The sequence below is a fragment of the Apus apus genome, chromosome W (genome assembly GCF_020740795.1).
Source record: "Apus apus isolate bApuApu2 chromosome W, bApuApu2.pri.cur, whole genome shotgun sequence".
Classification (NCBI taxonomy): domain Eukaryota; kingdom Metazoa; phylum Chordata; class Aves; order Apodiformes; family Apodidae; genus Apus; species Apus apus.
The window spans coordinates 6,971,196-6,986,245 of record NC_067311.1 but is presented as its reverse complement, the minus strand read 5'-3'; the positions used below and the strand labels follow the sequence as shown (position 1 = coordinate 6,986,245).

Sequence of the window (15,050 nt, the reverse complement as noted above, 5' to 3'; positions counted from 1 at the left end):
TGGCAAGCTTTATTTTCAAAGAGTGTCTCTTGTCTTTTGGTGGGGTTTTTTTGTATTTTGTTTTTTTGGTTCCTCTCCAGTTTACAGCTCTTCAAATGTTGTATGTATGTATGATGACCAGGACCAGAGAGTGATGGTGAATGGAGCTGCATCCAGCTGGCGTCCGGTGACCAGTGGTGTCCCCCAGGGATCAGTACTGGGCCCAGTCCTATTCAACATCTTTATTGACAACTGGGATGTGGGGATTGAGTCCACTCTCAGTAAGTTCACAGATGACACCAAGCTGGGGGGGAGTGTTGATCTGCCAGAGGGTAGGAAGAAGCTGCAGGAGTACCTGGACAGGCTGGGTCGATGGGCCAAGGCCAATTCAACAAGACCGAGTGCAGGGTCCTGCACTTTGGCCACAATAACCCCAGGCAGCGCTACAGACTGGGGGAAGGGTGGCTGGAGAGCAGCCTGGCAGAGAGGAACCTGGGAGTACTGGTTGACAACTGGTTAAACATGAGCCAGCAGTGTGCCCAGGTGGCCTGGAAGGCCAATGGCATCCTGGCTTGTATCAGGAATAGTGTGGTCAGCAGGAGTAGGGATGTAATTCTCCCCCTGTACACAGCACTGGTGAGGCCTCACCTTGAGTACTGTGTCCAGTTCTGGGTCCCTCACTTCAAGAAGGATATTGAGGTGCTGGAGCAGGTCTGGAGGAGAGCAACAAGGCTGGTGAAAGGACTAGAGGGAAAGTCTTATAGGGATAGGCTGAGGGAGCTGGGGTTGTTTAGCCCGGAGAAGAGGAGACTCAGGAGGGACCTCATCACTCTCTTCAACTACCTGAAGGGAGGTTGTAGTCAAGTGGGGACTGGGCTCTTTTTCCAGGCAACTAGCAACAAGACAAGAGGGCATAGCCTCAAGCTGCTCCAGGGGAGGTATAGGTTGGATATTAGGAAGCACTTCCTCACGGAGAGGGTGAATAGACATTGGAATGGACTCAAGTACCGGGAAGCACTTTTGGAACAAACTGAGACAGAACTAGGCCTGATATACTGCTTCTCTTTTCCTTTCTGGCTGTGCCTTAGGACAGATATTATGAGCAATAAGAAACAACATTCCTTGATCTTCATCTATGTGCCTGCTGTGTGTTGCAATAGTTCCAAGGATGCTTTTCTAAAAGTATGCCAGGGTTTATTCTTTGGCAACTCAGTATCATAGTAATAATGAGGGCACTCACATACTTCTAAGCTTCTTTTAAGCTTTATTTGTACAGTATATCTTTCATTAAGTGCAGCAGAGAAAATGGAAAATTAAAAAAAATTAAATATTTAAAAACCAAAAATAACTGCTCAACATTTTTCCCAGAAGAAATCATTATCAGAAGCAATTTAATTAAGTCATCTGCAAGCTTAGTGCAGCTGTAAAACATTTTTCATTCAAATAATGCCAACTACTGTAACTGTCTTAACAACGTTAGTGCTCTTCCTGCCAAAACTGAGAAGTCTACATTAGGAAGCAGCACAGTGCAACAGGATTTGGTCTATGAAACAAAACAGTCAGAGCTGAATTTACCTCCACATATACACATTTCAGAGATTTTGCTTCAGAATAACTTTGTCCAGCCCACAGATTGAATATCTGTTAATATTTGGAGCACAAGTTGCACTCTTGGAGAGCATCACTTAAGATATGAAATATAAAAGCAATGCTCCAAGAAAAATTGGCTACAAGAATTGAGAGTTGAGTACAACCTACAGATCTCTTTCTAACTGACACTGATTAAAACGCTAATGGTGATACATCCGCAGACTAGTACCGTGATATTTCTTTTTGCAGAAAGGATGTATTAATGATCACAGGAATTACTGTGATTTATTCTTCCAAGTAGCCTTTCTGTTCTCACAGAGTTATCTGGGCACAGCTGACATTATTTTCAATCAGTTTCAGTTAGGTTCAAGCAATTCAGCGTAAGCAGTTAGAAAAAAAAAAAGGTTCTTTTATACAGAATAAAAGAAAAAATTATAAAATCTAGAATAAGAATGCTACACACTGTTCTGGTTTGGTTTAGTGGGTTTTTTGGTAGCCAGGGAAGGGCCACAGGAGGGGTTCCGGTAAGAAGCTGGAAGCTCCCCCTGCTCCAAAACCAGCCAAGGAGCCATTAGAAAGACAAAAGATGTGCCTCTGCGATTAACATATGAAAGAACTGATATAAGACCTGAGCAGAGCAAGCACTTAAAGAAAAAGGAAGAACTATGCTGGACGGGACAGAGCGGTGCTGGTGCTTGGTGAGGAAGAAGGGGAAGAAGGTGCCCTAGCACAAGTTTCCCTGCAACCCATGGCGAGATGGCAGGCTGTCCCCCTGTGCTCATGGAGGAATGTGGTGGAACATTCCCTGAAGGCGACAGGACAGGTGAACTTGGCCAGTGGACTTGGATTTTGTGGCCAGTGGACTCTGCTTATGCAGCTTTGGAAGACCCCAGCACCAGGGGAGTTGGCTGTTCCCGAAGGAGCCCATGACTCTGTGGGAAGCCCCCGCTGGAGCAGCTTGCTCCGGACCTCGTGGGAAGGACTCATGAAGGAGAGGTTCGTGGAGGACTCTCTCCCATGGGAGGGACCCCATGGGGAAGCAGGGAAGGACTGTGAGGAATCCTTCTTCCTGAGGAGGAAGAAGCAGCAGGAACTACCAGCCTATGAACTGACTCTAAACCCCATCCCCTGTCCCCCTGTGCCGCTGGGGGGAAGGAGGTAGAGAAACCGGGAACAAATTTGGGCCCGGGAAGAAGGGAGGGGTGGTGATAGTCATAGTCTACTCATTAGTAGATTCAATAGAAATATAGCCTAAGAAAAATTTACTAAAATAATTAATTTGCTGTACTAAGTTAGCTGAACGGGTTACTTTTAAAACAATGTGCTTTGTGAAACTGTCAAGTCAATTATGCCAAGCATCCTGCAGGCTGTGATAACAATGTATCCTAAGACCTGTGAGCCTACAGACAACACTCATGTTGATTCTGGCCCACCTGGGCAATCTACCAGCAGGAGACTGGAGACAGGACCAGGACTGGAGACAGGACAAAGACAACAAAGGACTAGAATCAACAAAGACCCCACAGGAGACCCTCGAGCATGCATAATTATGAAGAAAGCCAATTCCAGGAAATAAAATGACTATGTAAAATAAATCTGGGAATTCACTGACATAAAACTGAATATGCATGTTTTTGGTATATATTAGTTGGGGTGGTGGAGAATCCCCAGTGCTGCCCAGCGCTGCAATAAAGAATGCCTGTTCAATAACAGCTTGTTTGTTGTTACTGGGTCTTTATCTCGGAATCCTTACCCAGCCGCACCTAGCCTCCTGCTTCGGTGAGGAGTGTTAGAAAGCAAGGGGGTTTGGAAGCTCCGAATTTTTGTTTCAGTGGGGTAACATATGCAAGCACTGTTCTTTGTGTTGTCTGTGTCCTGTGTGTGTTTGATTAGTGTTAAATTAAATTATTATTTTTTCCCCAATTGAGTCTATTTTGCCTGGGACCTTAATCGGTGAAGAACCCTCCTTGTCCTTTGTCTCAACCCAGGAGCTTTGTCCTCCTCATCCTAGAGTGTGTGGGTGGGTGGGGAGTTGAGTGAGCAGCCATGTGGCTGTTTCTTTGCTGTCGTGTTGGGCCCAAACCACGACATTTATTGGTGAGCCAGCCAGGAGAGAGACAAGGAACCACGACACACACAAATAATTCAGAAGAAAAAGAAATTCCAGCTTCAAATGACAAAACCTCAGGAAATTAAATTTTTAGAGGGAATCTGGATAATTTGTTGGGGGAAAAAAACTAAAAAAAAAACCCCAAAACCAAACAAAACTCTATATTACTCCTTGAAAAAGTCTACATTTTAAAACTGTAGTAATGCTTTCCTATGCTTTACTTGCAGTACCATGTGCATTTAAAAGACTCATTCAAAAGAACATTACTCACCCAGCTTGGAAAATCAGACCAAGTTGGAACCCGTTGACAGAGGTCACGAAGAATACGTATGATAATCACACAGGACTGCAGACCATTAGCTCTAGCCTTGAGATCAGTACAAGATCAAATTAATTAATCCCAGCACCTACAGCAAATAGGACTTGTTGAAAGACTAAAACACCACTGTTCAATGGAAGCTCAGATACAAGACTGAAACAAATCATTCTACAACTTTATTTCATGAGCTGCCATTTACAGCAGTATTTTATACAGGGTTAGTAACTTAAGATGGTAGAAGTCAAAACACACAGGTTATACAAGAAAATTATTTCTTGATCCCCTGTACACTTTGACCTATGTTCACTTGTAACAATAAATACAGTATCTTTCTATATTAGAAACAAAAACAATAAACGTCTAAGAAATAGGTATAGAGACTGAAAGGTCAAGGGAATCTGTTTGGTTTCTTTATTGTGCCTTTGCCAGAATGCAAAGTCACTAAACCAAACAGTTGCTTCTCACCTTTCATTCCCTACACTTAATACACTTAAAGAAATAGGGGAAAAAGTCTTAAATCTAAACACAAAGCTTTGAACAAATATTCCGTTATTTAAAGCAAAGTTACTCTGCAGCCTTATGGAATATATAACAAATATACAACATATGATCACCCCAAGCGAGTCAAGCTTTCAACATCACCTTCTCAATGACCAGAAAAAAATATCATGTCAAATAAGCAATAACTGCATAAAGCAGTTCCTCCATACTCAATATTCTACGTTTAAATTTAGGGACCAGAAAAATATTGAGTAGTATTAGTATGAACAACTCTGAGTGTTTTCACACAGTTAAACATTTATATTGCGACTAAAGTTCTCTCATAAGGCTACAAGAAGAAAGTAAAATGATGTTCCAAACCTGGAACCACTTAGCGTGGCGTAGAGCAGCCAGAGCGTCAAGGCATTTTTGCCTGTCCAAGACGTCCGGTGGGTCTTTCACCATACCCGAGGTTACATCTAAAATGGATTGAATTGGCAAAATGCAGTGAGGAATGGGTGTTTGACCAGGTGATCAAGACACTTCTTTAAAGTAGCCTCAATGTCACACATGCCATTTAAAGTTTAAACACTTGAACAACATATGTAGATGTTCAATAAAAGTCATTCAATTAGGGCATCAACCCAGTATGAAGATCAAGAGCATACTGTGGGACACATACTATAGCTCTCAGATTATATTTGAATGCATTGCAGATTATGCAATGCGTGGTACTTCTTCATTTAAGCTAACACTGGAAAAAAACCATATTCCTAGTAGTGGAAGACACAGAGGAGGTGTAGTTACTGAATGCCTTCTTTGCTTCAGTCTTCACTGCTAAATCTGTCCCCTCATGAATCCCAGACCCTGGAGGCAAGGGGAAAGGTCTGGAGAGAGGAAGACTTACCCTCAGTAGAGGAGGACCAGGTTAGAGACCACTTGGCCAAACTGAACATCCATAAGTCCATGGGCCCTGATGGGATGCACCCGCCAGTGCTGAGAGAGCTGGCAGATGTTATTGCTGGGCCACTCTCCATCATCTTTGAAAGGTCATGGAGAAGAGGAGAGGTGCCTGAGGACTGGAGGAAGGCCAATATCACTCCAGTCTTCAAAAAGGGCAAGAAGAAGGACCTAGGGAACTACGGGCCAGTTAGTCTCCCCTCTGTCCCTGGGAAGGTGATGGAGCAACTCCTTCTGGATGTCATCTCTAAACACATTGAAGAACAGGAAGTTATTTGGAGTGGTCAACATGGATTTACCAACGGTAAATCATGCTTGACCAATCTGCTAGCCTTCTATGATGACGTAACTGGTTGTCTGGATGAGGGGAGAGCAGCAGATGTCATCTACCTTGACTTCAGCAAGGCTTTTGGTATGGTGTCCCATAACATCCTCATTAGGAAACTGAGGGAGTGTGGGCTAGATGAGTGGACAGTGAGGTGGACTGAGAGCTGACTGTGTGACAGAACTCAGAGGGTTGTGATTAATGGAACAGGGTTGAGTTGGAGGCCTGTAACCAGTGGTGTCCCCCAGGGGTCAATACTTGGTCTGGTCTTGTTCAACATATTCACCAATGACCTGGACAAGGGGACAGTGTATCCTCAGCAAGTTCGCTGATGATACCAAACTGGGAGGGGTGGCTGACACTCCAGAGGGCTGTGCTGCCACCCAGCATGACCTGGACAGGCTGGAGAGCTGGGCAGAGAAGAACCTCATGAGGTTGAACAAGGGCAAGTGTAGGGTCCTGCATCTGGGGAGGAAGAACCCTATGCACCAATATGGGTTAGGGGTGGACCTGCTGGAGAGCAGTTCTGAGGAGAAGGATCTGGGAGTATTGGTAGATAGTAAATTATCCATGTGCCCTTGCTGCCAAGAGGGCAAATGGAATCCTGGGGTGAATAAGAAAGAGTGTGGCCAGTAGGTTGAGAGAGGTCATTCTCCCCCTCTACTCTGCCCTGGTGAGGCCACATCTGGAATACTGCATCCAGTTCTTGGCTCCACAGTTCAAGAGAGACAGGGAACTGCTAGAGAGAGTCCAGCAGAGGGAAACAAAGATGACTGGTAGCCCCCCGGTACCGGCTTGCGACACTGGGGGACTGGAGCATCTCCCTTATGAGGAAAGGCTGAGAGAGCTGAGACTCTCTAGCCTGGAGAAGAGAAGGCTGAGGAGAGACCTTATTAATGCCTACAAGTATCTAAAGGGTGGGTGCAAGGAGGATGTAGCCAGACTCTTTTCAGTAGTTCCCAGTGACAAGACCAGAGGCAACGGGCACAAGCTGGAACATAGGAAGTTCCATTTAAATATGAGGGTAAAACTTCTTTACGGTGACAGAGCACTGGAACAGGCTGCCCAGGGAGGTTGTGGAGTCCCCTCCTCTGGAGATATTCAAAACCCACCTGGATGCAGTCCTGAGTAATGTGCTCTAGGGGATCCTGCTTTAGCAGGGAAGTTGGACTAGATGATCTCTAGAGGTCCCTTCCAACTCTGACAATTCCATGATTCATTACATAATTTAAAATTCCAATTAATTCTAGCTCTGAAAAAATTGAATTTGGAAAATAATTTTACTAAAAAGAATTACCGTTTAAGTGCACAGAAGAGAATCTTACTCAGTGCTGGAAATGTCAATCTAAAATGTGTTACTAATAGATATATGAATACCCCTGAAATTCTGACTAAGTCAGAAGTTGCAAGGCACCTATTGCACTGAGAATACATTGACTGAAAAAATGTATCAAGGAAAGTCTTGTAATACTTAATCTGTGGATTTTTGCATTAGTTTCACATTTTATGATTAGCCCCCTTAAAGACTATTTAACTAAATTCAGATGTCTAAGCTACCACCCTGTTAAGCTAAGACAAAGAACTGAATTAATTCACAAAAAAAAGCACAAATTCTTACCCTAGCCTACTTACTAGCCTAAATATAAGGGGTTAATCTTCAGTTAGACATGCCATGTCCATACTACCTCTTCATTAAAAAATAAGAGGTATATAAATTTCAGTAAGTTTTATTATGTGAAATACATTTTATCTAGTCAACTATTTCAAGACTAGTATGAACACTGCATAATTCTAGGAAAAAGACAAAAACAAAAGAAAAATCCCACACAAAGTACCCAGTAGATGCTAGGACTATACATCCAAACCCCCTCCTTTGTAAAGCATGGCAGGTGTGACACTGAGCTTTAGAAAACCTTGGTCAAAAATCCTTCCGATGTCTTGGCAGCAACCCCTGACAGGAATCAAGTCCCTTTGCTAGAAGGCTTTGGACCGGGACTGTTAGCTAAGGATAAAAAAGACACATGCGCACACATATATGCATTTATAAGTATGTACACTTTGATTGCTGAAGGAAAGATTCCACAGTAGGGGTTAGAGCACTTTGAATATATCAGATTCGGTAAACTGTCAAACGCACAATACTGTAAGGAACCGTATCTATGCGGTTAACAATTTTATTTCACACTGTATTTTTTTTAGCCTTGGATCATGTAATAGGATTATTACACATTGAATATGACTATTCCATCTGCAAGTCTCAGTCTCATCTTTACTCAAACTGGTTCTTCTGGTAAAGTCTTCCTTATCACTTGAACTAGCTCCCCAAACAGGCTAAAAAAAATAATAACATAATGAAAACTTCAAACCAATGTAAGACACAGAGCATGAGAAGCTGCAGTAAGAAAAAACACAAACACATACTATTACTCTGCAGCAAATAAGCAGCAGTCTTCATAATAAGGCTTTCTTTGCTGCAATAATTTGCAGTTCAGTCTTCTATTTGCTCTAATTTCAAGAGCTTTTCTGCACATCCTTTTTATACTGCTCCATGTCATGAAGAGAGTTCTAACTTGATTTTGCTTGCCTAGAGGCAGTACTGCATTCAGCAGTGAAAAAACTCATAATGATAATTTAATTCAAGTGTGGGTCAGACAAAAATGCAGATTTGTTTCCTTTAGGTGGCATAAATTAAGAAATTGACCATAGTAATTTGAAATTTATTTTTAGAAATCACAGAATTTTAGGCCAGAAAACTGAAATTGAGTATTGTGGCAGAAATCAATATTGCACTTTTGCACAGTACATTAAGAAATAAACATGATGTTTAAGGTTAACTTCATTTAATGATTAACATAACTTAATAATAAAATCTTTTAAGTTAAAGCATTCTTTATAAGCCTAAACAATATGTGAAGTCTGATTCAGCACAGACAAACCAAGAGTCATGTTACACTTAGATTGTCAAAAAACAAGTAGAATTGGTTGGGTGTGACAGTACACGTACAAAGCCTTTATAGCTAGGAATAATAAGCACAGCTTAAAAATAATGTACAAAGCATTCTTAATGATTCTTCAGAAGTCATCCAAACCAGATAATGTATCTTGAAATTTTTCTTTCTGATCATGTAGGACGACTTTGTTAACACAGCTTGCTTACAATGCACTGGTCATAGCTACAGAACATTTACTAATGCAATATAAAAACCTCAAGTATTTTAGAGGATATGTAATGATGAGACGAAATAAAAAAGCCTCTGTGGCTTATATAAATACGTATATACACAAGCACATGTATACATACACACATACAATTTTGTAAATCTGCATATGAGAAGTGTTAAGATAGCCTCAGATTTCTATTGTGTAGGTTCACTGTCAAACACCAGAACCATATTTGCCACGATCTCTTTCAACTAAGAAAATACAGGATTAAAAGGAAACAAAAGTTAATTTAATCTGACCCGTAAACAAAAAGAACCAATGTACTGCAGACATTAATCATGCTTGCTGGCTTAAAAGCTTTTGGAGCTTTGAAAGTGTTACAGAACAGACCCTAAAGCAACACTGCTGGCACCAGAGAAACTGTGAACTTCAGAAATGTAATGTGATTTACAAGCTCCATCTTCTGCTTCAGCTCAACGACAAAGCCATTTCTTATTGTACTAGTCTGGGTTTGCCAGTTGGATAAAAGACTGTAATATCAGGAGTCTAAATATACTCAAAAAGCACTCCAGACTAAAAAGCAACCTCAAAGAGCTGGAAAAAAATCCATCAAAGTATTATAAAATTGCATTTTAAGTGGCGCTGCTATTTGGAATGTGTAAGTGATGGTAATACTGATCCAGTTTAAACCCAAAACCTTGTGATTTTTCTAAAGTCATACAATCTTTCTCTTAGGGTAAGACTGCTCTAGAAAACCAGTTTATAGCCACTTGCTACAAAATACTTAATACTCAGTTTTCCACATAATTTTTTTTTTAGGGGAAGAGTCAAGTTTGTACCTTTTCCAGAAAGCTGAAGTTGGACAAAAAGTTAGAATTTTAAAAAATTAAATAAATGCATCATATAAGTATTTATTTTAAGCAACTGTTCTCTACCAAGATTGGTTGTTGAAAAACAAGGTTTTGATTAAATACATTAGTTGTGCCAGCATGTTGCCTTCTAGGACCTTAATGCCATCTTAAGCAGAATATAAAAACGTATAAAAACAGGTGTGAAAGAAGTAACATCTTTAACAGCTTCCCAACCTCCATCCCTCATGCTCTCCTCCCGAATGACTGGAGATGTCAGTGTGATAGTAACTTGCATTTTGGGTTCCACACATGAATTTAAAATTATTGCTGCTTCTGGGACTGCACACTTTATATCGTATTTCTCAGTACTTATTACCTAAATATTGAGAAACAGAAATTTCTATTAGCATGTGGCCAAGAAAAGTGTGGGAAAGAAAATGGATTTCAACAGTCTTTTTAATAGAAAGACAGAAATACAATATAATTATACGAAGCAGATAACTCTGTATTCAAAGAAACAGCAGTATACACAATGAAGATATATATCTATATATATAAATGGACTTGCATACCGTTTCCAAATCATTAATGAAAATACACAGCAGTTACCAAGCATGCAAAGGAAAAGAAACTACCCATAAAGGAAATTAATATACTAAGTAAATTACATAACAAAAATGTTATAGAATCATAGAATGATTTAGGTTGGAAGGGACTTTAAAGATCATCTAGTTCCAACCCTCCTGCCACAAGGAGGAACACCTTCCACTAGACCAGTGGCCTCAGTGCCACTTAAAATGCCAGTTGGATATATTTTTCATTGAAATATAGGAGCCTTTAAAAAACACAAAAATGCAGTGGTTCTTCAAGCTTGCAGTTACAGGACAGATACTTACTTACTTACAAAAGTAAGAATAACAAGGTAGTTATTCAGAAATGCTTCTTGCAACTAGATTTAATAATTCTAAATATCCCCAAAAGGAAGCTGTAGGCCCTCTATCACCTTCTTCTACAAACTAGAGAGACAAGTGACTTCGCCACAAAGCCAGGCCAATAAGTGCAGTTTTAAAATTTTCTTATGTTATTTCAAACAAGAGCAAACCCAAGATTATTTTCTAATTAATCTGATCCTGCTAATGCTTCTACCATGCCACCGATTCTGCCAAGACTGCATTGAAATACTAATGCTGTGACAAGCATTCTATAATGATGGTGGACAGGCTTTGTTCAGTAGGGAGCACTGGAGCTAAAGACTTTATTCTGTACTTTCACTTATTGTAAAAATACAGCAAATGGTCTATATGAATTCTGCTGAATGGTCTAACACTGCATGTACTTTTGGGGTGGTTTTGTTGTGGTTTTTTTAAAGTAACAAATTAAAAAAAACCACAACACAAGACTGAGTTTAAGTAGTTGTGGGACTACAAAGCACTGACACACACAAATTGGAAACAAGACGTAAGTACAAAAAGACTGGCATTAATGGAGAACTTTGACCTTGAGGCAGCACAAGCTTCCTGTAACACTGAACAAATTACCTCTATCGCTGCTGGTAACTGGATAATAGTCTGTCCTGGTTTGAGCCAGGATGAAGCCAATTTTCCTTTTGCTGTTTTTTCTCCTTCAGTAAGCTCTCTTTCAACTAGCAGCAAGTGTTCCAACTAGTGGACTGATAACACTGGAATGTTTATGTTACTGCTGAGATTCCAAGGTTGTGTCTTTGCCCTACCGCCTCAGAAACTACTGGGAGAAGGAGAGTTATATCTATGATACCCCCGTAGGAGGCTGGACTAGATGGACAGCAAAGTTGAGCAAAGTATTCCATTCCGTATATCTATGTAAGCTTGGTGTAAGGTCAGAGATCACAGAAGACAACTTCCTTCCTGTTTCTTCTTCCCTTTTTTTCTGTCCATGGCTGGCGTCCAGGGAGGACTCCAACTATCCATCACTGGATAGCCCCTAGGCTACTGAATTCCTGACCCTCATAACTCTATGCTCTCTCCGGCAGTGCTCCGGGACTTTTTGGAACTGTTCACAGCTAAGGAGAGCACCGTAGGAGTTGCTGGGGGTGGGGGGAGGCAATAGGGTTTTGCACATTCCTGAACACATTTGTATATAATTGTATATATTTTCTTTTATCATTAGGGATTAATTAAAGCTGTCTAGTTTAGTTTTCAATCCAGAGAGTCTCTCTCCCTCATTCTCTCTCTCCTTTACTACCTGGGTGGGAGGGGGAGGGGATCGAGAGCATTGTTGTCTCTGGTTTAATTGCTGATCCTGAGTCAAACCATGACATAGTCTCTCTTTTGCTCATTTCTATTTCCCAGTCAAATGAAATCTATTAAACAGTGACTGATACTATACCACTAGCATAAACACCTAGACACTTGTATGGACACAATATACAGAAAGCAATACATGCAGCATAGTCTCTGAATTCAGACAGAAACACTCAGAAAATGAAAAGAAACAGAACCTGAGCTATGAAACACAGCACAGTTAGCCCTGCAGACATTTATTTGACTCGAGGAAAGAATTTGACAATATCTTTAAAAAAATCAAATAAAAAAATCTAAATTCTACTTACTGCAAGTTGTTTGGGAAGATTTTCAGCAATACAACTGAGTAACATCTTTGAAGGCTTCTCAGCACATAACAAAACAAGACTGACGTTTCGGTCTCCATGGAGTAGCAAACCTTTAGCCAAAACGCCTACCCGTAAAACTCCTTTCAAAGCTCTGTGAATTATAGTTAAAAGCTGCATTTAAAAAAATATAAAAACCATAAAACTAATCCTGAAGATAGAAAAATAAGAGTATTCTATATACTCTTGAGGTCATAGTGATATATGCCATATCAAAACCCAAAGAGAACAGAATTCGTGGAAGCACTGAAAACAGTGCAAGGAAAAATATAAAATTACTTCAGAAACAAGTGACAAAATTAAAAAATAATAATGAAAAAAATACCTGTCTTTACTGCCATCTTTTTTGTCATCTCCCTCTTTACTCTTGCTTTTTTCATGGTCAATCATATTGTCAGAAACAAGTTTCAAAGCACGCTCAGTAACAGAAACAATTTTTTGGACTGCTTGAAGTTCCTCCTCTGTTGGATATATAGCTGCATGTTTGGTCATCACATAACGATCATCAGAGGAGTCAGGACGGCGTAGAGGCTAAATAGATTAAAAAGTCCATGCCTGAAATTTGGGTACACTTCCAGCTTCATAGATGATATATGACAAAAAACTAAACATGTGGCTAAACAAAAGAATATTCAAACCTCAAATCATTGAAATGTAACAAAACATGAACTGAAGTGTCCTTAACAACTTACACTGGTCACAATCAATCATTTCTGAAAAAACATGAAATGTATCAAAAATAAACAAATTATGAAATTCCAGGATCAAAAGTATCTCCCCAACATAAATATCTGTTGTCTTTTAGTTAACTGGGAAATACTTGCATACTGCTGCAAAATAAAGTATCCATGATTGCTTTCATAGAATCAAAGAAGAATTCAAATACGAAGGGACCTCAGGAGGTCCTCCAGTCCAAACTCCTGTGCAAACCATGGTCACCTATAAGACCATATCACGTTGCTCAGAGCTTTATCCAGTCGGTTCTTGAAAACCTCCAAAGATGGAAGCTGCACAACATCTGGCGAAAAAACATTTTCTGTATTCAGTCTGAACCTCTTTTGTCTCAGCTTAAGCTGGTTGTATCTCACTCCCTCACAACTGTAAAGAGCCTGGCTCCATTGTCTTTATAATGCACAGGTATTAGAAGGCTATTGCATCCCACTGAAGCTCTCTTCTCCAAGCTGAACAAGCCCAGATCTCTCAAGTCTTTCTTCAGAGGGCACGCACTCCAGACCCCTGACTATCCCAACAGCCCCACACTGAACCTGCTATGGTTCATCAGTATCTTTCTTGTACTGGAAAGCACAAAATTGAATGCAGTACTGCAGTTTGGGTTCAATGAAAGCTGATCACTTCCCTTTATCTACTGATTATGTTCTTGTTAATATCACCCAGGATGCTGTTGGCCTTCTTTGATGCCAGGGCACATGGTTGGCTCATGTTCAGCTTGCTATCTGCTGAGAACCCCAGGTCCCTTTCAGCAGGGCTGCTACGCAGCCTGTCACTCCCCAGACCCTCAGTGCAAGGGGTTATACCTTCCCAAGTGCAGCATTAGGCATTTGTCCTTGCAGAATTCCATAAAGTTCCTGTTGGTCCATTCCTCCAATCTGCCTAGGTCCCTCTGGATGGCACCCCTGCCCTCAAAGGTATCAACTGTTCCCCCCACCCTAACCCAATTCAGTTTTCTGCCAGCTGCAAACCTGACAAGCGTGCACTCACTCTATCACATTTCAGATCATTAATGAGGTGCTAATGAGAAAAAACCCAGGATAAACCCATGTGGTACTGCACTTGTTACTGACCTCCAGGCAGAGTACAACCCACCACTAACCATTATCCTCTGGGACTGACAACCAACCACCTCTTACCCATACAATTGTCTACAATTAGACAAAGTATAATGCAATTAAATAAAATAAAAAGTAGTACACAAATCCAGAGTGACTTGTATTTCAGAAGAAATTATATTTGTCTTCAAGGCATCCATTCGTCATATAAGTAGACTTATTTTGGAAGACAGGCCCATCTACAAAGTTTCATTAATATATAATTTTTTCTTCACTTTTCCAAATTCTTTATTAAGAAACACCAGAGAAAACTGAAGTAGCAGTAGTTCTTAACTGTGCCTCCTGGAAAGTATGATTTTTTTTTCCCCCCCTCCTTCCCCAAGTTAAGAAACTCACAGATGGTCCTTGGGGCTGAGGAGGCATTCCTGGTCTAACTCCCAGCAGGCCTAGAGGTCCTGGAAAACCATGAGGATATCCTCCATCTGGTATTCTGCGACGGTCATCCCAGTGATGCTGTTCTTCCTCCGTTCTTCTCCAGTACATATCCTCTTCATATCGCCTGAAGTGCAATCAAAGTATTCTTTTTATATAGCAGCGTGGGGAATGGTCCATCTTCTCGCTCCCCACGTAAGACTAAACAAAATGCCTTTCAAGCAAACAAAACAAGAGTGGCGTCTTTTAGCTGGTTTAGTGAAGGACAGACTGGAACAGGCCTCTTGCTCTACCAGAGAAGTCCACAGCAAGAAAACAGCATAAGGGTTATGATAACTGGCAGAAAAATGGACAATAGGTTAAAGACTGCCTCTGACAGAGTACGTGCCTGGCCAGTGCTAATTGGCTAAT

At 40.8% G+C, this 15,050-nt stretch overlaps 1 protein-coding gene across 4 annotated transcripts in view; it reads right to left on the bottom strand.

Moving 5' to 3' along the window:
• Positions 1–15,050, bottom strand: part of LOC127395159 (zinc finger RNA-binding protein-like) — a 64,963-nt gene that overhangs the window by 6,018 nt on the left and 43,895 nt on the right. The window contains exons 12-17 of one of the 4 annotated variants that reach the window (XM_051641642.1): positions 14,604–14,766; positions 12,746–12,951; positions 12,364–12,514; positions 10,011–10,152; positions 4,860–4,957; positions 3,951–4,046 (exon numbers count right to left, since the gene is read on the bottom strand). In XM_051641642.1, the coding sequence (XP_051497602.1) occupies positions 3,951–4,046; positions 4,860–4,957; positions 10,011–10,152; positions 12,364–12,514; positions 12,746–12,951; positions 14,604–14,766 (856 nt within the window). Of the gene's footprint in view, positions 1–3,950; positions 4,087–4,859; positions 4,958–10,010; positions 10,153–12,363; positions 12,515–12,745; positions 12,952–14,603; positions 14,767–15,050 lie in introns of those variants that run through there. The other 3 variants (XM_051641643.1, XM_051641645.1, XM_051641646.1) reach the window with 3 other exon arrangements.